The following is a 25,958-nucleotide window of genomic DNA, read 5'->3' as shown; positions in this document are numbered from 1 at the left end:
CTGGACTTAATCTACACTCCATTAAGGTTCATCTCGCTGCATTGATTGCCTACAGGAAATGCCCTTCACAGACTTCCTTCTTCCAGATCCCTGTGATCAAAGATTTTCTGGAAGGCTTGAAGAAAGTATTCCCTCCTGTCAGGCTCCCTTCGCCTTCATGGGAATTGAATGTGGTGCTGTCCAGATTGATGAAGGAGCCTTTTGAACCTATTCATAAGGCTTCGTTGCAGCACCTGTCCTGGAAGGCGGCGTTCCTCCTGGCCATTACATCGGCCCGCAGGGTGAGTGAAATTCAGGCGTTGTGTTGCCAAGAACCTTATACTGTATTTCATGCTGCTAAGGTTGTTATGCGTACCCACCCTAAATTTCTTCCCAAGGGTATTTCTGATTTTCATGTCAACCAGACCATAACTTTGCCTACGTTTTTTCAGAAACCTTCATCTCCAGCGGAAAGGTCTCTACATTCCCTGGATGTTAGGAGGGTGTTGAAATTTTATCTGGATAAAACCAAAGATATTCGTAGGTCTGACCAATTGTTTATCAATTATGGATCAGTCAGGACGGGTCTTGCTACCTCTAAGCAGTCCATTTCTAGGTGGATTGTGTCCTGCATACAATTGTGTTACCAAAAAGCTAATAAGGTAAGCCTAAGGCTCATTCCACCAGGGGCAAAGCTGCCACGACAGCCTTGCTCCGTAACGTGCCGATTGCAGAAATCTGCAAGGCAGCCACTTGGAAGTCGGTTCATACCTTTGCTAAGCATTACTGTCTGGACACTGATGCCAGAACAGACGCTCAGGTTGGACAGGCTTCGCTGCGAAATCTGTTCGCACAGTAGTGGTGTTAATTTTCTTCTCTCCGCCGCCGCTTGGTGTGGGGATGGGCTTGCCATTCTATTCACTAGATTATGACTATACACAGAGATCCCCTACTACAGAAGGAGTAGTTTCTGTCCTGTAACTCCAGTTCTGTAGTTGGGGTATCTCTGTTATAGTCATAAGCGCCCTCCCGCCTCCCCGGTGGAGAAAGTTATTCATGTAAGGAATGCTACAGGTCTGGTGTGTTACGCCTTCAAAAAGAACTGAAAGTAAATGGGACCTGCTGTGCATTCTGGGATACTGGGAGAAGTTCTGGAAAGTTCTCTTAAAGGCACAGTATCCTATTTAAGCCACATAATGACAGCCTATGGGGCTTGTCTGTCCAGGCCTTCCTTTCTATCATTCCAGAGGCTTTTACTGGTAGAGACAAGTTTCTCTGTGCGGAAACTGGGCAGGCTACGTTGTATGTGTAGTGTTTTTGGTGGAATTTCTAGTTGAAGTACTGGACAGTGTAGCCTGTGGATATAGGCTGCATTTTTTGTCTTTAAATTTTCTCTTAAGTGTCTTTGCAGTTCTGCAATTTTTTGACAATTTAAGAGATTATTTTTGATTGCCGGGGTCCACGCACATGAGCGGGACTATTCACTAGATTATGGCTATAACAGAGATACCCCTACTACAGAACTGGAGTTACAGGACAAACTACTCCTTACTTCTTTTCATATTCGTCAAACCATCACTTTGCCCACTTTCTTTCGCCTTCGCATCCTCTAAGGAGGAAGAGAGGCTCCACTGTCTGGATCCAAAACGTGCGCGCTCGTTTTATTTGGATCACACCAAGCAATTCCAGGTGGACGACCAGCTATTTGGCTACTTGGGCGCCAAAAAAGGTTGGGCAGTGCACAAACGGACTATTTCTAGGTGGGTCGTTTTGTGAAATAAAGCTTGCTACTCTTTGGCAAAGGAAGAGCCTCCAGTGGGACTGGGTGCCCATTCCACCAAGGCGACTGCAGCTACCACTGCTTTGGGATAGGGAGTCCCCCTCAATGACATGTTCACAAAACACTACTTGCTGGACAGCCAAGTCCAGAGAGACGACTCCTTTGGGCCTTCTGTTCTCCAGGACTTTCTGGTGTGAAGTTAGTTTGCAGACCCGCCTCCAGGGATGGCATTGCTGGGGTTTCTATTCAAAAGGTAAGGAATCTATAACTAATTGTCTTTTTAGAATGAACAAGTTACTTACCTTCGATAACGATATATCTGTAAGAGACATAGATTAGCTATAGATTCCTTACCGCCCCACAATTCATCCCCGTTCTGCGAACTGACTTCTAGGGCCAGGAAATCCCTTTACAGGGCCCTAGTTTTGTGCACCATTGGTCAGTGTCTTGTATGGCTCTACGCTTCTGGCGTGGAATGTTGTGTAAAAGAACTGACGTCCGCGCGCAAGGGCAGCGTATAAGTAGCTACCGTTATGTCTTCCCGGCGACCACGTTGCCAACGACTAACGCGGATCCGACCGACGCCATCTTTCGACGTGCAGGGGTACTGCTGAAGAAAAAATCTACGGATCCAGTCTGACGCCTGGGGGCAATTCAAAAGGTAAGGAATCTACAACTAATCTGTCTCTTACAGATATATCGTTACCAAAGGTAAGTAACTTGTTCATTATCACTGATTGTTATTTACAATCTACAGTTTACCAGTACTAGATGGCAACATTTAGGAGCAGAAAGGGGGATATTTTCGAAAAAAACTAAATCGTGGGAATAACCGGATTATTAACAGGATAATGTGCTGCTTGGCTAAACACATACGGTTGCATAGGCGAGACCTATTAGCTATGACAATGCTTGTTTATTGCTTTGGTATTGGTTTGGCGGACGTGCTTCAGTTGGTCACTTCCATGCTTCCTGCACACTACTGCATGACTTCTGCGATGCGATAGGCACCAGAACGTAGAAAAGCCTTAAAGATGAGTCAGGCAGAGTGCACAGCCATGCTTAAAGCAGTTTGCTTTGTTTGTGCTTTCTGAGCGGTGAGTAATGCTAATCTGTGCTTTAAAAACCCACGTCAGCTGACCTCATGTCCACAGCAGATGTCCTGTACACTGCTTTTTAACGCTTTTTTTGTTGTGCCTGTTTGTAGACTACCAAGGTGAGGTACGGAAGAAAAAAAGGACGAGGAAAAAAGGTTCAAAAAGTAAACTATGGTGAAAGGGAAACTGTTTCTAGGAAACCTCTTCTGAGTCCAATATTTGAGGTTCCAGAAGTCCTCTCAAACACGTCATCCACTTCTCCAGCATGGGGGTTCGCTCTGGGTAAATATTTTATTAAGTCTTTTTCTTCATGTGATGTGCTGTGCTTATAATGAAAGTTGCAATTAAAGTCTTCGACTTGTTTTACTGAAAGATACCTCCTTCCACACTGTTTCTGTTTTTGAATAAGAAAACTTCTGATAGATTCTGTCAGGTTTATCCACGGAATCCAGTTGTTGCATACAATGGTCCACCTCCAAATGTCACTAACACCTTGATTATATTACACAAGGTGTTTGAGTCATTAGGCGGGGGAAAAATAGGAGGAGGGAAAAAATGAAGGGAAAGAAGGGGTCAGCAGGGAAAGGGAAACCTGAAACGACAATTAATACTTTCATAAGCACCAATCAGCAGGTATGAATACACTCATGAATTCTCGCTAAATGAACCTTGTATACCTGCTAAACATAAAACAACAATCTGATATCTGAAAGAGACACATTAGTGATAGATTCCTTACCTTAGAATATCCCCAGTCGTCGGACTGGATCCGGAAATGTTTGCGTAGCAATACCCCTGCGTGTCGGTAGGCATCGTCTGCGGCTCTGCGTCCGTCGTCGGCGTCGTTAGCGCCGGAATGACGTCGTCAGAGTACTTAGACGCCGCCCATGCGCGCTGACGTACGTTCTTCTTTTTTTCGCGCCAGCTAGCGCAGATCCGGAGAAGCTCTACCCCTAGTCATTTTTTGACTAAACTTTTGATCTTTTTGATCTCGGTGCCGGTAGGGATGCCCGGGTTCAAACCCCGCTCGAAGTGCGACCGACTGATGTCGGTCACTGACCCCCATCGCCGGTGCCTGAAGTGCCTAGGCCTCGATCACGACGACTGCACCTGCTCCGACTGCCAGGCCCTGACGTCGAAGGCTAGGCGGGAGCGGTCCCGCAAGCGGCTCGAGCTCCGGCAGTCGGCCCCGTGCCACTCCAGGTCCCGGTCCCACGGGAGGTCGAGGGACAGGTCGCTAGGTCGGAGTCATCGCAGCTCCGGGAGTGGACACCGGTCGTCAGGCTCCAAGTCCTCAGGTAAGAGGCATGGGAGGTCGGAGAGACGTCATCGTTCCTCCGACCTACCCCGACGCGCGCACGATGCGGCCGAGGGCTCGGGCGACACCGCCCACGTGGCCCAGCGGGAGTCGCAAGCGTCGCCGCCTGCCGCACACCTTCGGGTCCCTGGGCACGGCGCGACGCCGGAGGAGATCGAGAGGTACCTCATGGCCATGAGGTCCCTCCTTCCTCAGTCGGGTTCCGTGGCGCCTTTGGGCCCAACGGTCCCGACTGGAGTCCCTAGCGGGTCTGGTGCTTCGGCCCGACGCCGCCAGGTGCTTCGGCACCGGCGACTTCGGTCCTGGCGCCGCAGGACCTCACTGGATCCGCTTCCGGATCCGGGTCGTCGCCGGTCGACCTCACCGACGCCGGCCACACGGGTGTCGCGCCCGCTGTGGACGCCGTCCCCAATGTTCCCTACGGTCCGACTCTGGCGCCGGAAGCCGCTTCTGACGGCCTTTGGAGATTTTTATTTCCATGAGGAGGCCCCGTCTACTAATCCTGTTTTACAGGTAACGGGTGACAAGGAGGATTGGGAGGGGTCTGAGGACCCTCTGGCACTGGAGTGCCAGTCTCAACAGGACTGGACATATGAGCTTGGGGAGGCCAGTGGTTTTGACACATCGCCAGACACTGGATTTGCCTCCCCTCCGACTGTGGCTTCGGAGGAGGGGTCTACATATAGGGGCCGATTATGATGGCGGACGGACCTGAGTCCGTCCGCCACCTTAGAGAAGGAGGGACCGTCCGCAGGGGCAGCGGCGGTCCCTCCATGCAGATTAGGATGTGACCGCCAGGGTGGCGGTCACATCCTCTATTTTTAACATTGCGGCGGGTGCAGCTTCAAGCTGCACCCGCCGCAATGTTAAAAATGCATGTATTACATTTACATGCACAAAGAGGCAGGCACCGCTTTGTGCCTGCCGCTTTGTGCCTGTAAATGTTGGGGGGTACCATAGGTACCCCCCATGTGCACCCCCACCCCCCGACACCCTGGGGGCCCGCAACGGGCCCCCAAAAGCCAAAGTCCACATGCTTTTCCACGGCGGAAAAGCCGCCGCGAAAAAGCATGTCTCCGTGCAAATCCTAATTTGGCTGACGGTGTCTTGCAGACACCGTCACCAAATAGCCCTCCCCTCCCCGCGGATCAGTGGCGGACGTACCTGCAGTCCGCCGCTGGTCCATCCGCAATCCCACCGCCATCCTAATCTGGCGGTGGGTGTTCTATGTGGCTGCAGCGGTGAATCCGCATACTCCGGGACGGCGGTGGCTTCCGCCGGCCCGGAGTATGCGGATTCACCCCAATCATAATGAGGCCCATAGTGTAGTGTTGACAAAGGCAGTCAAGGCCTTACACCTTGAGCTCCCTGTCGCAGCCATGAGGACTAACCTCACTAAGGTCCTCAAACCGCAGTCAAGCTCCAGCGAGCCTCTGCTGCCGTTCAATGAGGCCTTATGTGACGTTCTTGTGGGCACTTGGTTCAAGCCCGCCACAGGCCCGCCTGTGGATAGGAACATGGCCAGACGCTACTGCCCGGCCCCGGGCGACCTATGCTTTTTGTCCACCCATCCCAACCCCGATAGCCTGGTCATCCAGGCCTCCAATTCCCAGACCGCATTCCCGTCGACCCCGCCCGACCGAGAATCCAACAGATACGAACAGTTCGGGAAGTAGGTGTTCTCGTCAGTAACCTTAGGGCTGCGGTCTGTCAATACCGCCTGTCTCTTGGGCCGCTACACCCCCACCCTGTGGGACACAGTTGCGGACGTGCTTCCACAATGTCTGGAGGAGTTCCGGGCTAAACTCGCCCAAACCCTTGCGGAGGGCCGAGATGCAGCGCGTTATTCCATTCGGTGTGGGCTGGATACAACAGACTCACTGGGCAGGGCAATGGCAACGACGGTGGCGGTTCGACGCCACGCCTGGTTGAGGTCCCCCAACTTCTCGGCCGATGTCCAGGCCACACTTCTGGACATGCGGTTCGATGGCCGTCGCCTCATCGGCTACAAGGCAGACCATGCGCTGAAACATTTTAAGGACTCCAGGGCTATGGCCAAGTCCTTGGGCCTCGCTGCCCCACGCCAGCAAACGGGTGCCTTTCGCTCCTTTCGTGGCCACGGAAGGGGCGCCCCCACACGTGCTGCCAGCCACGCGCCACAAAATGTTCAACAGCGCGGTGGCACCCGTGGAAACTGCTGTGGCGGCGGTCGGGGACAACGGCGAGGCCAGTCTACACCTCCCTCCACGGCACCCGCCTCAAAACCTTCCTAGTCTAAGTTTTCAGGCCCATGTGACGCCTGTTTGAGGCAGGGTTCGCCATCACCTCTCCCACTGGCGCACTATCACGTCAAACAGGTGGGTGCTGCAGATCGTCCGAAGGGGCTACTTCCTCCCCTTCGAGGCAACCCCTCCATCCATGCCACCACAATGCCACCGCGTGTCGGGGGATCACTTGCAACTTCTGCAAGAGGAAGTCATGGCCCTCTTGGCCAAGGGGGCCATCGAGCGCGTTCCTGGGCCAGAAGTAGGGTGTGGATGTTACTCCCACTACTTTCTGGTACCCAAGAAGGGCAAAGGGGGCCTACGCCCTATCTTGGACCTGCGGAACGTCAACAGCTTCTTCCAGAAGGAGAAGTTTAAGATGCAGACTTTGGCTCAGGTCCTAGCTGCCCTGGACCCGGAAGACTGGCTGGTAGCGTTGGACTTGCAGGACGCTTATTTCCACATCCCCGGCCTGCCGGCCCACCGGCGTTACCTGCGTGTCACGGTAGGCCAAGAGCACTTTCAGTTTACCGTGCTCCCCTTCGGCCTTACCAGCGCCCCACGGGTTTTCACAAAGGTGATGGCGGTGGTCGCAGCTCATCTGTGCAGGTTAGGGGTGTCAGTCTTCCCCTACCTAGACGACTGGTTGTTGAAGGCGGGCTCGCCCCAGACAGTCGTCAGTCACCTCCAGACTACGGCTGACCTCCTGCATTTGCTGGGGTTCTCCATCAATGTGCCGAAGTCGCACCTGTGTCCCTCTCAGAAGCTCCTCTTCATCGGAGCAGTTCTCGACTCGGCGCAGTTTCGGGTTTACCCTCCCGAACAGCAGGTTTGGGATATACAGGCCCTGATTCCCATCTTTCAGCCGTTATCCCGAGTCTCGGTCAGGTTGACGCTGCGGCTTCTGGGGATAATGGCCTCCTGCATCCTTCTGGTGCATCACGCCAGGTGGCGGATGCGGGCTCTGCAGTTGGACCTGATGTTTCAGTGGGCCCAGCATCAGGGCAACCTGTCCGATCATGTCTTGATCTCCGAGGGCACTGCGAGACAACTTCAGTGGTGGCTCACGGACCGCGACTGGGTCAGTGGCAGATCCCTCGCCTTACCCCACCCGGAGCACTTTATTGTGACGGACGCGTCCCTCCAGGGCTGGGGAGCCACATGGGAGAGGCGGAGATCAGAGGCCTCTGGTCTCCGGCGAAGTCCCGGCTCCATATCAACCTTTTGGAGCTGCGGGCTATTCGTCTAGCACTAAAGGCATTCCTCCCCTCTGTCCGGGGGAGTGTAGTGCAGGTGTTCACGGACAACACCACCGCCATGTGGTACTGCAACAAACAAGGCGGGGTGGGGTCGTGGACCCTATGCCAGGAGGCTCTGCGCCTCTGGCAGTGGCTGGAACATCAGGGCGTGACCCTGGTGGTTCAACACCTGGCAGGCTCTCTGAATGCCAGGGCGGACGAACTCAGCCGTCGGTGTATGATGGGTCACGAATGGCGGACTAACTCGGACGTGGCGCAAGGCCTCTTTCAGAAATGGGGAGAGCCTTGGTTAGATCTATTCGCCACAGAAGAGAACGCGCAATGTCATCAGTTCTGCGCATTGGAATTTCCAAGGCGGCACTCGCTCGGCGACGCTTTTCGTCGCGAGTGGAGTTGCGGTCTATTGTACGCCTTTCCGCCTATACCACTTCTGCCCAGAGTGCTGAAGAAGATCAGGCACGACCGGGCCCAGGTTATCCTGGTGGCTCCAGACTGGGCACGAAGATACTGGTATCCCGAGCTGCTCAGCATGTCAGTCAACCCCCCGATTCGTCTGCCTCTTCGGGAGGACCTTCTGTCGCAGCAGTAGGGGATGGTCCTGCACCCGAACTTGTCCAGTCTCCACCTACAAGCTTGGAGATTGAGCGGCGGCAGTTGAGGCCATTTGACTTGCCTCCCGAAGTCTGTCATGGTGGAACAGATTTGTGGCATGGTGCACAGCAAATGCTGTGGACCCTCTCTCTGCACCTCTTTCTGAAGTTCTACTCTTCCTTCTTTCAATTGCCCAGCAAGGCTCTGCTCTTTCTGCCTTCTTACGGCTACCTGATCAGCCTTCCTTATTCAAGTCCTCCATTGTAAATAGATTTCTGAAGGGCATCACACACATGTTCCCTCCTGTTCCCTTCGTGATGCACCAGTGGGACTTGAATCCTGTACTCACTTATCTAATGTGTGCTCCCTTTGAGCCACTCCATAACTGTCCTCTCCGTCTTCTTACCCTGAAGACTGCTTTCCTGGTTGCCATCACCTCTGCCAGGAGAGGGAGTGAGCTCCAGGCTCTTTCTTCTACTCCACATTTCCTCTCTGTTCATCCGGACAAGGTTGTGTTGCGGATAAGACCTTCCTTTCTGCCCAAGGTAGTCACGGCCTTCCACATCGAGCAGTCCATTACCTTGCCCACCTTCTTTCCGCCTCCGCATCCCTCGAAAGAGGAAGAGAGGCTCCACCGTCTGGACCCAAAATGTGCGCTCTCTTATTACCTAGATCGCACACGCCAGTTCCGGGTGGATGACCAACTCTTTGTTGGTTACGTGGGTGCGAAGAAGGGAAAGGCGGTACACAAGAGGACCATTTCGCAGTGGATCATCTTGTGTATTCAGGCATGTTACTCCATGGCCAAAAAGGAGCCCCCTGCTGGATTGCGGGCTCATTCCACTCGAGCCATGGCAACAACAACTGCTTTGGGCCGAGGAGTACCATTACAGGACATTTGTCAGGCAGCTACGTGGGCCTCGCTGCACACGTTTGCAAGACACTACTGCCTGGACAGTCAAGTCCGGAGGGATGGCTTCTTTGGCCGTTCCGTCCTCCAGGACTTTCTGGTGTGATTATTGGTTCGCAGACCCACCACCGGGGTTGGTATTGCTGGGGTATCTATTCTAAGGTAAGAAATCTAACACTAACGTGTCTCTTTCAGATGCACAAGTTACTACTTGTGTAACGATATATCTGTAAGAGACATTAGTTAGTAATAGATTCCTTACCGACCCACCCATCCTCCCCGTTCTGCGAACCGATATCTAGGGTTAAGGTCATCCCCTTTCAGGGCCCTAGTTTCATGGCACCAGTGTTGGTTCTATCATGGCTCTGCGTATCTGGCGCAGACAAGCTGTGTATCAGAACTGACGTCGGCGCGCATGGGCGGCGTCTAAGTACTCCGATGTCATTCCGGCGCTAACGACGCCGACGACGGACGCGGAGCCGCAGATGACGCCTACCGACGCGCAGGGGTATTGCTACGCAAAAATATCCGGATCCAGTCCGACGCCTGGGGATATTCTAAGGTAAGGAATCTATCACGAACTAATGTCTCTTACAGATATATTGTTACACAAGTAGTAACTTGTGTGTCAGCCTCTCTTCCCCTTCTTCTTGCGACTGGATATTGCCTATTAGAAACATAAACAACCATGTTACAATATCCGTTAGTTATACTGATGGAAGGTTGGTCAAGCGTTCCTTCCACCTCCCCTAGGACATACCACAGAATAGAAAGAAGACAAGAAGCTGGAGATTATATCCTCAAAGAACCACAAAGTAAATCACTGGTCTCCGATGAAGAAAAGATGGATACGGCAGTGTGTAGGAGGCAAGAACCACAACACTCCGCTCCACTCAATTCTGTTAGACCTGCGCAGAACCACTGCCTTAATAATAAACAGTAACGTGCAGTTGCGACCACTAACACGCTCTGCTTCCTTTCCAATCAAAGAAACATATAAAATAGAAATAGGAAAAAACGGCAACGTGTAGTTGAGGCCACCACAACGCTCCGCTTTTCCTTCCTCCTTCTTATCCAAACGTAAAGTCAATAATCACGGCAGCGCGTAGTTGCTTCCACCACGGCGCTCCGCAATATATATCCAGAACCAAAAGTACAATGACCAAAAGGCAAGTGGAACACAGGCGAGATTAAATCCTTAGTAGAACAATCCTAGTTCCTCATATCCACAGTCTAGTAAATATCCAAAGAAAAGTCGGAGACTCGTAGCAGCCAGCTAACGAGTCCCTTGCAGTCACAGCCTATTTCAGTGTTACTTGTCGGCAGCGCGGCGGAAGGCAGCGTGCGCCGATTTAACCAAATCCTCAGAATCCTACCTTGGAGTCTGCAAGAACTGAACGGCGAATCACCTCCGCTCAGCAGCCAAAGAACACGGCGTGGAGAGAACCTTCTCTCACGCCCGATAGCGTCTAAAACCAGATTCGGAATAACACGCAACAGGAAGTGTGTCTGGACACCTAAAGTTCTTCCTGTGCAACGTGGGAGAGACTCATGGGAATTGTAGTTTCCTCAGCGAAGCAGGCGCAGTACAGTCTGAATCCTGACAGATTCTTCTAACCACAAATTACTCACCTCTTGAATACTCCTTAAGGAGTCAGACTGGATTCAGAAACTTTCAAGCAGTATCCGTGTGCTCAGAGGTAGCGTTGTGTGACTCTGCACTGACATAGTTCCGCTCCAGAAGTGAAATGCAGAGCTGCATATAAGCGCCACACGTGCGCTATGATGTTGTTTCTTTTCTTTCTTCCCCACCAGACACAGATCTAAAGCTACCCCTCGTCTTTACATGAGACAAAGTTCTTTAACAGCAACATTGAAAAGCAAGGCACAATGCCACCCCCTGAAAGTACAGGGTTCAAACCTTGTATGGACTTTTGCTAGGAAACGTCTGGGACAGATCCCCACCAAATTTGTTTTTGTTTCTTGGGATCAGACCAAGACTCCAAGATTTGCAGTAACTGCGCCCTGATGCATCCAAAATCTGAAGAAGCCAAGCAGGACTCTGTCCCTCTCCCTGCCCCTCACAAACTCCTGAAAAGATGAAAGGGTGTAAACGTGCCTCCGTCAAACTCTATTTCCTTCAGAACAGGTTCATTCTCTTGTCCTGTGGCAATCCGTTTCCCATGCCTTTGGGCTCCAAGAAACCACAATGACTTCAGACAAACCCTCAGGTCCAGTTGTAATGTTTGAACCAGTTTCGGTACAGCACTAGCTATGGTGCTTAATTTGGTCCTGGCTCCACAACTCTCTCCAGACCTTGGAGCATCAATGCTGTTGAAGCCAGATGAAATAGCCCAACCAGTAGTTCTCTCGTACTTCACTTCGATTTTGATCAAGGCCGCACCCTGATCCCTCAGGGCTACAGCCTTTTGGAAACCCATCAAACTCTGACACTTTGCCCTTACTTCAAGGACGGGCCCAGATTAGTCACAATCTTTTCAGTATCGACTCCTATAATGATCACGTATTGTATTGTAATTGCATTTGTATAGCACTTACTACCCCTGATGAGGCATTGAAGTGCTTTTTCCAGCACCCATAGAGGATTAGTGTTGAATTAGTATAGTGAAACATGCAAGTACATTTTAAGTGGTGAATAGGTTAGCCAGTTTTTTGGATTTTGAAGGATAGCAGAAGGATAGAAGAGGAAAAAAGGTTTGTATTTATATAGCTCTGGTTACCCCTGATGGGGTGTCGAAGCACGCTACTCCGGAAACCCATAAAGGATTAGTGGTGAATTAGTATGGTGAAATCTGAAAGTAATTTGAGTGGTGGATATTAGTCAGTTATTTGGAGTGAGAAGGCTAGCAGAGGGATAGAAGGGGAAGAAAGGTTTGCATTCATATAGCACCTGTTACCCCTGATGGGTGTTGAAGCGATTTTCTGGCAAGTAGCACGCTACTTCGGAACCCATAAAGGATTAGTGTTGAAAATTAGATCTTAAAGAGACACGTTAGTGATAGATTCCTTACCTTAGAATATCCCCAAGCGTCAGATTGGATCCGGAAAACTTTCGTCAGCAGTACCCTTGCGCATCGATACGCGTCGTCGTACGGCTCCGCGTGCGTCGTTGGCGTCGTATTCGCCGAGATGTCATTCGAGCTACTTAGACGCGCGCTGACATCAGTTCCTTCTTTTTCCGCGCCAGCAAGCGCAGATCCGGAGAGAGCAGCACCCCGTCACTTGTTGACTAAGTAATTTGTTGTTATTATTTGTAAGTACACTGTACCCCTGGTGCATAGGGATGCCCGGCTTCAAGCTTTGCAAGGCCTGTCCGCACACAATGTCACTGACTGACCTGCACAGTGAGAGTCTCCTCTGCCTGGGGCATGACCACGACACCGAATTGTGTTCCCGCGGCCGGGCCATGGCCCTGGAAACTTTGCGGGAACGGTCCCGAAAGTGGCTGGAGGCACTTCTCCATCAGGAAGTCATGGCCCTCTTGGCCAAGGGGGCCATCGAGTGCGTTCATGGGCCAGAAGTAGGGAGTGGTTGGTATTCACACTACTTTCTGGTCCCCAAGAAGGACAAAGGGGGTCTGCGTCCCATCTTGGACCTCCGGAACGTCAACCGCTTCCTCCTGAAGGAGAAGTTCAAGATGTTGACTTTGGCTCAGGTCTTATCTACTCTCGATCCAGGAGACGGGATTGTAGCGATAGACTTGCAGGACTGCTATTTTCAAGTTCCCGGCCTTCCGCCCCACCTGTGTTACCTGCGGTTCATGGTAGGCCTCAAGCAATTCCAGTTTATCGTGCTCCCCTTTGGCCTTACCACCGCCCCTCGGGTGTTCAGGAATGTGATGTTGGTGGTCGCAGCTCATCTGCGCAGATTGGGGGGATCTCAGTCTTCCCCTATCTAGACGACTGGTTTTTGAAGGCGGGCTCGCCCCAAACGGTAGTCTCCCACCTCCAGACTACGGCTGACCTCCTGCATTTGCTGGGGTTTTCCATCAATGTGCCAAAGTCGCACCCGAGTCCCTCTCAGAAGCTCTACTTCATCAGAGCGGTTCTGGATTTGGCACAGTTTCATGTCTATCCTCCCGAACAGTGGATCCGGGATATTCAGGCTATGATTCCGATCTTTCAGCCTCAATACTGGGCTTCAGTCAGGATGACTGTGAGAAAGTGCCATCTTTCTTGCATTGGTATGCCCCCACTTTTTTCTGAATTGCTGATGTGCAGTGTGCCCTGAGTTCCTGCCAACCAGGTACCCATGGCATGTGTTCCTTCCCTAAAACTGTACTGAAACAAAACCCAATTGGCATCTATGGCCATCTGTCAGCCCCATGTAATTGGTACCATAGGTACCCAGGTCATGGTGACCAGAGAAGACCCCTGAGGGCTGCAGCACTTATTGTGCCACCCTCAGGGGCCCTGTACCCTGGCACCCACACACTGCCTTTGCAGGCTGAGTGCCTCAGTACAGAACTAAAACCAGAGTCGGCATGGCACACATCCCTGTGTGTCATGCCCACAGAACCCACTGCCCTGGCATACTTCAGTCAACCCTCTAGCTGGGTGCCCTATGCCAGAGGTGTGGGCACAGGTGCATGAGCCCTGTGCCCCTACAGTACCCAGGGCCATTCCTGCAGTGCAGTGATGCCATTAAGAGTATATGGTGCTTGAAGGTTGGCATTACGAACTCCACAGCACCATAATGGCTACACTGAAGACTGACAAGTTTGGTATCAAACTTCTCTGCACATTAAACCCGCACTGATGCCAGTGTGGGATTTAATGTAAAATGCTCCAGAGGTCATCTTGGAGATGCCCTCTGAAACCCTAACCTACAATCCACGTCTGGCTGAGTAGCTGCAGAGGCTGCCACACAACAGACATGTTGCTGGACCCCTGGGTAGGAGAGCCCCCGCTCTCCTGGGCCTGCAACAATGCACATCCTGGGCGAGGTGCTAGGTCTCCTCACCCAGGATGGGCAGGGGGAGGCTTGAAAGGCATGCTCCTCTGTGAGCTTCTCCAGACCATTTGCTGTACCCAGCCACCAGTCACTCTGGCGGGAAAAACTATGCCAGGAAGGGGGGGTGCCAGCCTGTGCCAACCCCACCCCTCAGGTGGGGGAGACGAGGTGAAGCACGACCCCGGGCTCCGGCATCTTGAAGATGGGGAGCCCTGCCCTATCACAGCTAGGCTCCTGCCCCCCTTCCACAGGAGAGGAGCAGGCTAGGGGGTGTAACCACCCCAGAGCAGGGACCCATTGGTCCCTGTCCTTGCCCTACCTGTAACGCCCCTAAATTCAGTATTTATTGGTTCCCTGAACCTTCCTTCCTCGGATCCCGATACAAAAAGAAGACCCGCCGTGCAGCTGCTAACAGGACGACAACAACTGACTTGGCCCCAGCCCTACCGGCCTGTCGATCCTGGAACCTGCTCCTGCTTATTCCCGGCGACTCCTGCGGACAGCAACCTTGAGACACCCAGAGGACCTGCCTGCCTTGACCCTCTTGAAGACTGGGACTCCCATCAGTTTGGGCACTATCAGTTTACTGTGATGCCTTTTGGGTTAAAGAATGCCCCTGCCACCTTCCAGAGGTTGGTGAACCAAGTCCTGACTGGGTTCGAATTCTTCAGTGCAGCCTATCTTGATGATATTGCCGTCTTTAGCTCCATCAGGCAGGATCACCTGATCCACCTTGGGAAGGTTCTACAAGCCCTGCAATATGCAGGACTGACTATCAAGGCATCCAAATGCCAGATAGGGTGTACTTGGGCCACCTTGTTGGTGGAGGCCAGGTCCAACCCTTACAGCCCAAGATCCAGAGCATTCTGGACTGGGCAGCTCCAACCACCCAGACCCAAGTCAGGGCATTCCTTGGCTTGACTGGGTACTACAGAAAGTTTGTGAAGGGATATGGGTCTATAGTGACTCCCCTCACAGAACTCACCTCCAATAAAATGCCCAAGAAAGTGAACTGGACTGTTAGCTGCCAAAAGGCTTTTGACACCCTGAAAGAAGCAATGTGCTCAGCACCCATTCTAAAAGCACCAGACTACTCCAAGCAGTTCATTGTGCAGACTGATGCCTCAGAGCTGGGGATAGGAGCGGTCCTCTCCCAGATCAAGGAGGAAGGCCTAGACCAACCTGTTGCTTTTATAAGCAGGAGGCTACTCCCCGGAGAGCAGCGTTGGAGTGTCATTGAGAGGGAGGCCTTTGCTGTGTTTTTGTCCCTGAAGAAGTTGAGGCTCTACCTGTTTGGGACTCACTTCCTGGTTCAAACTGACCACAGACCTCTCAGATGGCTAATACAGATGAAAGGGGAGAATCCAAAACTACTGAGATGGTCCATCTCCCTACAGGGTATGGACTTTGAAGTGGAACACCGACCAGGGACCTGTAACGCCCCTAAATTCAGTGTTTAGGGGCTCCCTGAACCTTCCTTCCTCAGAACCCGATATGAAAAGGAGAAAGAAGATCAAGAAGAAAAAGACCCGCCATGCAGCTGCTAACAGGATGACAACAACTGACTTGGCCCCAGCTCTACTGGCCTGTCGATCCTGGAACCTGCTCCTGCTTAATCCCGGCGACTCCTGCGGACAGCAACCTTGGGACACCCAGAGGAACTGCCTGCATTGACCCTCTTGAAGACTGGGTCCCCCATCAGCAGAGGCTCTGCTGCAACAACTCACCTGGTGCCAACCAGGAAGCTCCGAATCAGCCCACTCTGCACCTGCCGAGCCCGGGCCGGGCCCAACCGAACCAAGACCACGAGGACGTCTCCCCGGCGACTGGGACCTGAAGTCCAGTGCTCAAAGACCCTCCTTGATGAACCAGCCGACGCCTGCAGACTCAGAACCAGGAGCCACCCCAACCGCGACCATCCGAGGGTAAGCATTTCAGACACCCAAAGACACCCCTGCACCCGGCGCCCTACAGCCCCCTGTGCCTCCCTTTGGTGTACCTACTTGTGCTCCAAGATCCCAACTTACCTCTCGAAGTGCTGGTCGCCCCTGGAGAGTCTCCTTCCCCGAGCCTGCAGCCTTTGTTCCTTTTTTACCTTTCCCATTGGATAACATTGAGCGCCCGACGGCTCAAAAGCACCCTGCACCCAGCCGCCAGAGTGCTGCTGGCTGTGACCCCTGTGCCCTATCCTACTTCCCCCCACTTGCCCTGAGCAAGTGACCAGGAGCCCAGTGCCCACAGCCACGTGGTCTGCTAGCCAGCAGCCACCAACGAAAGGCCCCCCCCTTCCCTCATTGGATATCATTGGGCCTACCTACCGCTGCACCCGGCTACCCCTGTGCCGCTGGGAGTGAACTAACTGTACTTACCTGACCCTGAGGGACCCCTGAGTCTATTCCCAGAACCTTAACTTCACCAACCAAGTACTCCCCTGGAAACCGGTAATTTACTTACCTGCCTTTGGATAACATTGACTCATTTTGACTCGAAATTTTCTAAAAGTGAAGTTTTGAAACCTGAAAATATTCACATAAAATCAGCCAGTCCGAATTCCAAAGTACTCACCTGTGATCAGGGGAGAAGCCAGTGCTGTACCTTTCAGCCCAGTACTGAACCGCAAAAGTAATCCCTAGCGGGGTTACTAGTAATCTGTATTTTCTCCATTGGAACCCATTGTCTACTTTTCTATGAAATTTCTTCTAAGTGTCTACTTTTGAAAACTTGAAATATTCTTTAAAAATCACACGAAATACTGAAATGCAATTACCTACCTGTTTTGAGTTAAGCCCCCAGTGCTGGCCCTAGGAGACCAGTGTTGGGTTACAAAAGTAACACAATCATACTTTACCTGCAACCTGAATTTTCTCCCTCAGATTTCAGATGTCAGATTTTCTTTGAAAAGTTTCTAAGTATGAACTTTTAAAGCAGCTTTATATTCATGAAAATTCACTACAGTAACTAAAACGTTTTTGCTAACCTGGTTTCAGCTTAGGCCCCAAGACTGAATCTCATATCTAGTCCTGGGACTACTAAAGTAATCTATATAGTAATCAACTGTACTATCTGAAAGAGACACGTTAGTGATAGATTCCTTACATTAGAATATCCCCAGGCGTCAGACTGGATCCGGAAATTTTTGCCTAGCAGTACCCTTGCGCGTCGGTAGGCGTTGTCTGCGGCTCCGCGCCCGTCGTGTGCGCCGTGATGACGTCGTCGGAGTACTTAGACGCCGCCTCCGTGTGCTGACGTCTGTTCTTCCGCGCCTTTTGTGAATTTTGTCTGTTCTTCCGCGCCAGCAAGCGCAGATCTGGAAAAAGCAGTACTTCTGGTCACTTTTTGACTATAACTTTTTGGATCATTTTTGATCATCTTTTCGAAGTCGAACGACTCCAATCGGTGCCATAGGGATGCCTGGATTTAAGCACTGCGAGGATTGCGACCGCACGATGTCTGTGTCTATTCTCTCGGCGACGACCACGACGACAAGACCTGCCCCGACAGCCGGGACCTGTCTTCGAAAGCCAGGCGGGAGCGGTCCCGCAGGCGACTCGAACTCAGGCAGTCGGCCCCGCGCCGCGAGAGGTCCCGGTCCCATGGGAGGTCGGGACAGGTCGCGGGGTCGGAGCCACCAAAGCTCCGAGAGTCGGCACCACTCCTCCGCGTCGAAGTCGTCGTCCGGTAAGAAACACAAGAAGTCGAAGAGGCGTCATCGCTCTTCTGACTCCCCCCGACGCTCGCGCGACGCGGCCGGGGGGCACCGCCCACGCGGCTCCGTCTGAGTCGCAGGCGCCGCGTCCAGCTCCACACCCTCCGGTCCCTGGGCGAGACGCGATGCCGGAGGAGATCGAGCGCTTACTCATGTCCATGAGGTCCCTCTCTCCTCCGACGGGCTCCGCGGCGCCTTCGGGCCCAGCAGACCCATCTGGGGCCCCTAGCGGGTCAGGGGTCTGAGGACCCTCTGACCCGGGAGCGTCAGTCTCATGAGGACTGGACAGGTGAACTTGGGGATGCCAGTGGTCTGGACACCTCACCAGACACGGGTTTTGTCTCACCTCCTACCGTGGCTTCGGAGGAGGGGGCAACCTACAGTGTGGTGTTGATGAGGGCAGCGAAGGCCTTGGGCCTTGAGCTTCCCGTCGCGGCCGTGAGGACTAACCTCCTCACTGAGGTCCTTAAACCGCAGTCATGCTCGGCCGAGCCTCTGCTGCCGTTTAATGAGGCCTTGTCCGACGTTCTTTTGGGCACTTTGTCCAGGCCCGCTACGGGTTCGCCCGTAGATAGGAACGTGGCCAGACGCCACCGCCCGGCCCCAGGCGACCCATGTTTCCTGTCCACCCACCCCACCCCCGAGAGCCTGGTCATCCAGGCATCCAATTCCCAGACCGCATTCCCGTCGGCTCCGCCGGACAGGGAATCCAAGAGGTACGAGCAGTACGGTAAAAAGATCTTCTCCTCCCTTAGTCTGGGACTGCGGTCTTCCAACACCGGATGCATCTTTGGCCGCTACACCCACTCTCTGTGGGATACGGTTGCGGAAGTGCTGCCAGAGTGTCCGTTGGAGGTACGGGCCAAACTCGGCCAAGCCCTTGTGGAGGGCCGGGATGCAGCCAAATATTCTATCCGGTGTGGGCTGGATACCACCGACTCACTAGGTAGAGCAATAGCAACGACGGTGGTGATTAGACGCCCCGCCTGGTTGAGGTCCGCCAACTTTTCGGCCGATGTCCAAAACACACTGATGGACATGCCGTATGATGGCCGTCGCCTTTTTGTCGACAAGGAAGACCATGCGCTTGAGCGCTTTAAGGACTCCAGGGCTACGGCCAAGTCCATGGGTCTCTCGGCCCAGCGCCAGCAAATGGGTGCCTTTCGCTCCTTTCGTGGCCAAGGAAGGGTGGCCCCCACACGTGCTGCCAGCCACACACCGCAAACTAAAATCCAGCGCGGTGGCGGCTGTAAAAATCGCCGTGGAGGCGGTTGGGGACAACGGCGAGGGCCAGTCCACACCCTCCCCCGCAGCATCCGCCTTTAAACCCTCCTAGTCCGTGCTTTTCGGCCCACGTGAGGCCAGTGGGGGGCAGGGTTCGCCATCACCACTCACTGGCGCACTGTCACTTCGGACAGTTGGGTGCTGCAGATCGTCCGAAGGGGCTACTCCCTCCCCTTCGAGACGACCCCTCAAGCAATGCCACCACAACACCACCGCGTATCGGGGGATCATTTGCGGCTTCTGCAGGAGGAGGTTTCGGCTCTCTTGGCCAAGGGGGCCATCGAGCGCGTTCCTGGGCCAGAAGTAGGACGTGGTTGCTACTCCCACTACTTTCTGGTACCCAAGAGGGGCAAAGGGGGCCTACGCCCTATCTTGGACCTACGGAACGTCAACGGCTTCCTCCGGAAGGAGAAGTTCAAAATGCTGACTGGCTCAGGTCTTAGCTGCCCTGGACTCAGGAGACTGGATGGTAGCGTTGGACTTGCAGAAGGCTTATTTCCACATCCCCGTCCTGCCGGCCCACCGGCGTTACCTGCGGTTCACGGTAGGCCACAAGCACTTTCAGTTTACCGTGCTCCCCTTCGGCCTTACAAGCGCCCCACGGTTGTTCACGAAGGTGATGGCGGTGGTCGCAGATCATCTACGCAGGTTAGGGGTGTCAGTCTTCCCCTACCTCGACGACTGGTTGTTGAAGGCGGGCTCGCCCCAGACAGTCGTCAGCCACCTCCAGACGACGCCAGACCTCTTGCACAAGCTGGGGTTCTCCATCAATGTGCCGAAGTCACACCTGTGCCCCTCTCAGAAGCTCCTTTTCATCTGAGCGGTTCTCGACTCTGCACGGTTTCGGGTTTACCCACCCGAACAGCGGGTTCGGGATATACAGGCTCTGATTCGAATCTTTCAGCCTTTATCCCGAGTTTCGGTCAGGTTGAGGCTGCGGCTTCTGGGGCTGATAGCTTCCTGCATCCTTCTGGTGCAACACGCCCGTTGGCGGATGCGGGCTCTGCAGTGGGACCTGAAGTTTCAGTGGGCCCAGCATCAGGGCAACCTGTCCGACCATGTCCTGATCTCGGAGGGCACTGCGAGACAGCTGCAGTGGTGGCTCACGGACCGCGATTGGGTTAGCGGCAGATCCCTCTCCCTTCCCCAACCGGAGCACGTGGTTGTGACGGAGGCGTCCCTCCAGGGCTGGGGAGGCCACAAGGGAGAGGCGGAGATCAGAAGCCTCTGGTCTCTGGCGGAGTCCCAGCTCCATATCAACCTTTTGGAGCTGGGGTAATTCGTCTAGCACTGAAGGCATTCCTCCCCTCTGTCCGAGGGAGTGTAGTTCAGGTGTTCACGGACAACACCACCGCCATGTGGTACTGCAACAAACAGGGCCGGGGGGGGGGTCGTGGACCCTCTGCCAGGAGGCTCTGCGCCTTTGGCAGTGGCTGGAACATCAGGGTGTGACCCTGGTGGTTCAACACCTGGCAGGTTCTCTGAACGCCAGGGCGGACGAACTCAGCCGCCGGTGCATGATGGATCACGAATGGTGTCTGAACTCGGACGTGGCGCAAGGCCTCTTTCAGCAGTGGGGAGAGCCTTGGTTAGATCTATTCGCCACCGAAGAGAACGCGCAATGTCATCAGTTCTGCGTGTTGGAATTTCCAAGGCGGCACTCGCTCGGAGACGCTTTTCGTCGCGAGTGGAGTTGCGGTCTGTTGTACGCCTTTCCGCCTATACCACTTCTGCCCCGAGCGCTGAAGAAGATCAAGCGCGACAGAGCACAAATCATCCTTGTGGCTCCGGACTGGGCGCGAAGGTACTGGTATCCCGAGCTACTCAGTATGTCAGTCGATCCCCTGGTTCGTCTGCCTCTTCAGGAGGACCTTCTGTCGCAGCAGCAGGGGACGGTCCTCCACCCGAACCTGTCCAGTCTCCACCTCCATGCTTCGGAGATTGAGCGGCAACAGTTGAGGCCATTTGACTTGCCTCCTGAAGTCTGTAACATCATTCTGGCAGCCAGGCGTCGCTCCACAAAGTCGGCATACGCCTGCAGGTGGAACAGATTTGTGACATGGTGCACAGCAAAGGCTGTGGATCCTCTCACTGCCCCTCTTTCTGAGGTTCTTCTCTTTCTTCTTTCTCTTGCCCAGCAGGGCTCTGCTCTGGGCACTATCAAGGGCTACCTTTCTGCTCTTACAGCCTTTTTGAGGCTGCCTGATCAACCTTTTTTGTTCAGGTCCCCTATTGTTAATCGATTCCTGAAAGGCATCACACATACGTTCCCTCCTGTTCCCTTTGTGATGCCTCAGTGGGACTTGAACTTGGTTCTTACTTTTCTGATGTGCGCTCCCTTCAAGCCACTTCACAACTGTCCTCTCCGCCTTCTTACTTTGAAGACTGCCTTCCTGGTAGCCATTACCTCTGCCAGGAGAGTGAGTGAGCTCCAGGCTCTATCCTGTAAACCTACTTTCCTTTCGGTCCATCCAGGCAAGGTTGTGTTGCGGACAAGGCCCTCTTTCCTGCCCAAGGTATTCACAGCCTTCCACATCGGGCAATCCATCACCTTGCCCACCTTCTTTCCGCCTCCTCATCCCTTGAGAGAGGAAGAGAGGCTCCACCGTCTGGACCCGAAACGTGCGCTCTCTTACTATCTAGATCGCACACGCCAGTTCCGGGTGGATGACCAACTCTTTGTTGGTTACGTGGGCGCCAAGAAGGGAAAGGCAGTACACAAGCGGACCATCTCGCGTTGGATCATCTTGTGTATCCAGGCGTGCGACTCCTTGGCTCCAACACCTGGCAGGCTCCCTGAACGCCAAGGCGGACGAACTCAGCCGCAGATGCATGTTGTATCACGAATGGCGTCTGACCTCCGACTCTATGCAAGGTCTCATTCTGCAGTGTGGAGAGCCTTGGTTAGATCTATTTGCCACCAAAGAGAACGCGCAATATTATCAATTCTGCACGTTGAAATTTCCAAGGCGGTGTAGGAAGGTACATCCTGACTATGGTTGCCCCCAACTTTTTGCCCTGTGTTTTAGCTGGTTTTGGACATAGTCGACCTGGGACCCTGCCAATCAGGACCCCAGGCCTACTGCTCTCTCTTTAAAATGGATTCCATGTACCCTAGGTACATTTCCAATTGGTACTGGGCCACCCTATCAGACCCTGTAACTCAGGGCATGGGTGTACCCAGGGCTGCCAGGGGCTGAAGCATGTATTATGCCACCCCTGGCTGGCCTCCTAAATTTGACACAACTGGCTGCCTGACAGCTGGGGCAAAGTCGTGTAATCACCCTTTGCTGTAGGTGTAGTATACCTATACCTAACCCTAAAATGGACACACAGATTCCTATCAGTCACTCCTATAGCAGGCCTTAACAATCCTGAAGGCAGAGTGCTTGGAATCGTGTGAGATGGTGCTCTGGCATGAGCTGAGCCTGTCTGCAGCTTGCGGAACCAAGTCCTAATAGCTGTTCCATGATATCGCATACCATATACTCTTAAGTGCATTATAATCCTCGCGGTTAAATGCTATCTTTGGTATTGCTTTATCAAAACATGTCGAGTAAGGTGTCATACGAATTGGAATACTAACCCCTCGCCAATTCTGGCGACGGGGTTAGCATTCCACCCTTCTAGAGGGACACGACATGTATGTAACTGTGAACCCCGGTTAAAGTTAACTGAAGCCTCAGCTCCACAAAATGGATGCTGCCACCACAGACACGAGTCTGACCTCCTGCTGCTGGGAGTCCTTCCAGCGAGGGAGGCCTGGACAAAGGGTTTCCTGTCCGGGGCGGTGCTAGCACCGTCCCAGACATGGTTTTGTGTATCCTGGGTAGGCAGGGCTTTTCAGGAAGGTGACTGCTGAGTGGCACCCCGGTGCTCACTACGCATAGGCCGGTCTGAACCAGTTCCAGGGGCACACCAGCCCCTGGCCTGGGGAAGTCCGGCATGGCAGAGGGGTGTAACCACCCCCCTCCTGGTCCCACCCATAGGCAGGACCTAGTCACCGGGTCAGCCCCCTTTTTTAGTATACAGATAGGAGCGGGCCCCCTGTTCAAATTAGATCATCTTTGGAATCAAGACACGACTTTCTTCGAAAGGACTTCAAGATTTCTTCTTCAAGATTCTCCCTTGTGGCTAAGGAGTAGTCACCCTGCATCAAGCGGGCACCATCCTAAAGAACACTGCGGTCTGCTGCAAGTCCTTCATCACGAATCCGACGACCCAGCTCGACGAGACCCGGCTTCCCTGGCACCTCTGACCTCTACTCACCTCTACAGCAAAGCTGAGAACCGTGAGTGCGACGAGACCTCGAGGGACCGACGATCGCCAAGACTGCACGACATCTTTACTGCAAGCCCACCGTGTCCTCCACTGGTGAGTGCTTTGGGGTCCGAGAAGCCCCGACCCTGCGCAGCTCCAGCACCCAAGGTCAGCCTCCCTGCATCTCCACGATCTGCGTGGGGCCCTTCTGCTGTTTGCTGTGCACCGCGTTGTTTGGCTACTAGCCGGCTGGCTTGTGGCCTTCTGAACGACGCCCGACGACATCTCTGCTGCTGGTCTGGTTGCTCCAGGCTGGCCCTTGCTTCCTTCTTCAAGAGAGGCACCCCGGACCCTCCTGGTCCACTCCAGACGCCATTTTAGGTCCACCGCGTGGGCTTGAATTTGCCAAGGCTTTGTTGCCCAATCCTGGGTCCAGCGACGCCGACAGCTTCTATCTTCGTGGGACAGCTCGATCCTCCATCCTGGTCGCCGACAACGCCTCCTGGTCCGTGAGATCTTCGAGTACAGCATCACCCACTCACCTAGTTGAGGTGGCTACCATCCGGTGCCCTCCTGGTGCCCACTGACTACTGGCTAGTAGTCTCGAACTTGGTCCCCTCTGCTTTCAGGTGTCATCTTCCTTCGATCCAGGCTTGGATCCATCGAACTTTCTTCACTGGTCGCCTGCCAGCAACTTCTTTCTTCCAGGCTCCTGGTCCGTCTACGAGGATTCCCAACGTCTTTTGAGACCTATGCAGCTGCAGCCCCTGGGCTAGGTAACTTCGGCATTTCGGTGCCCCAGCATAGCCTCACTATCCAAGGGTCAGAATCCACTTTCGTTTTCCTCCTACCAGGTCGGGTTCGCCCGAGAACACTAACTTTGTCTTTACTAGCTACCATAGACTTTGTCCCACATCACGCGTGAGAGTGCACACTCTGCACCCGAGTCCCCTGGGTCTCCTAGAAGTAATCTGAAGATTCTATAGTCAAGATCTAGCGATTCCAAAGCCTATTAGTACTGTACTTACCTGCTAGTAATTTCGCATTCCACTTTCAGAGTATATGGTTTTCCGTGCCCCTCGGGCATTTGTCTATACTGTGCTAACTTAAGTATTTTCGTAAGAGTTGTTTTGTGCTTAGTACCCTGTCCTCATAAAGAGTACAGGGCTGTTGTGAATCTTAATAAATAACTTGTTTATTTTCATAACACTTGTGTGGTGTCCTTTCACTTGGTGTTCAAGGGGTATATGTGTGGTAAACAGCTGGCTTAACACGCCCTCTCGAGTCTTTAGCCTTAGACTGCTCGTATCCACGCTACTAGGATAGCTGGTCTATAAGGTTGACTTACAACCAATCATCAATAAGGGTTGCTGGACTGATACATAGTGTTCACTAGAATAGTGAGCACTGCATATCAGGCCACCTTCTCACAGGCGGCACTTCCTCGAAGACGCTTTTCGTCGCGAGTGGAGCTGCGGTCTGTTGTACGCCTTTCCGCCTATACCACTTCTGCCCAGAGTACTGTAGAAGATTAGGCTTGACCGGGCCCAAGTCATTCTTGTGGCTCCGGATTGAGCAAGACAAATATGGTATCCTGAGCAACTTAGTCTGGCAATCTGTCCTCTGATCCGCCTGCCTCTTCGGGAGGATCTTCTGTCGCAGCAGCAGGTTATGGTCCTTCACCTTAACCTGTCCAGCCTCCACCTCCATGCGTGGAGATTGAGCGGCGATAGTTGACAGCTTTTGACCTTCCTGCCAAAGTCTGTAATGTTATCTTGGCAGCCAGGCGTCCCTCCACTAAGACAGTATACGCCTGCAGGTGGAATAAATTTGTGACATGGTGCACAGCGAAGGCTGCGGATGCCCTTTCTGCCCCTCTTTCAGAAGATCTTCTGTTCCTCCTTTCTCTGGCCCAGCAGTGCTCTGCTCTGGGCACTATCAAGATCTTTTGCTCGTCCATTTCCGCCTTTTTAAGGCTTGCAGATCAGCCTTCTCTTTTCAAGTCCCCTGTTGTTAGTCGTTTCTTGAGAGGCATTACACATACATTCCCTCTGGTCCCCTTATAGTGCCTCAGTGCGACTTGAATCTTGTGTTGAATTATTTGATGTGCACTCCCTTTGAGCCGCTTCACAACTGTTCTTTACGTCTTCTCACCTTAAAGACTGCTTTCCTGGTTGCTATTGCCTCTGCCAGAAGAGTGAGTGAGCCCCAGGCTCTTTCTTCTAAACCTCCTTTCCTTTCTGTTCATCCGGACAAGGTGGTTTTAAGGACCCATCCTTCTTTTCTGCCCAAGGTTGTCTCGCCCTTCCACATCGGGAAGACCATCACTTTGCCCACCTTCTTTCCGCCTCCGCATCCTTCGGCTCAACTTTTTGGACCCAATACGTGCGCTATTGTTCTATCTGAAGCGCACGCAACAGTTCCGGGTGGATAATCCAACTCTGTTGGCTACGTGGGCGCCAAGAAATGTCGGGCTGTGCACAAACGAACCATCTCTCGGTGGTTTGTTCTGTGTATTAAAGCCTGTTACTCCCTG

General features: G+C 53.2%; 1 protein-coding gene across 2 annotated transcripts in view; it reads left to right on the top strand.

Moving 5' to 3' along the window:
• CDCA2 (cell division cycle associated 2) overlaps positions 1-25,958 on the top strand; it is a 394,307-nt gene that overhangs the window by 364,290 nt on the left and 4,059 nt on the right. For both annotated transcript variants that reach the window (XM_086943530.1, XM_086943529.1), the window contains exon 15: positions 2,967-3,138. In XM_086943530.1, the coding sequence (XP_086799656.1) occupies positions 2,967-3,138 (172 nt within the window). The remainder of the gene's footprint in view (positions 1-2,966; positions 3,139-25,958) is intronic.

The sequence above is a fragment of the Lissotriton vulgaris genome, chromosome 11 (assembly GCF_964263255.1).
Source record: "Lissotriton vulgaris chromosome 11, aLisVul1.2, whole genome shotgun sequence".
NCBI lineage: Eukaryota > Metazoa > Chordata > Amphibia > Caudata > Salamandridae > Lissotriton > Lissotriton vulgaris.
Note: the sequence above shows the minus strand (reverse complement) of the source record. Positions and strands in the feature narration are given on the sequence as shown.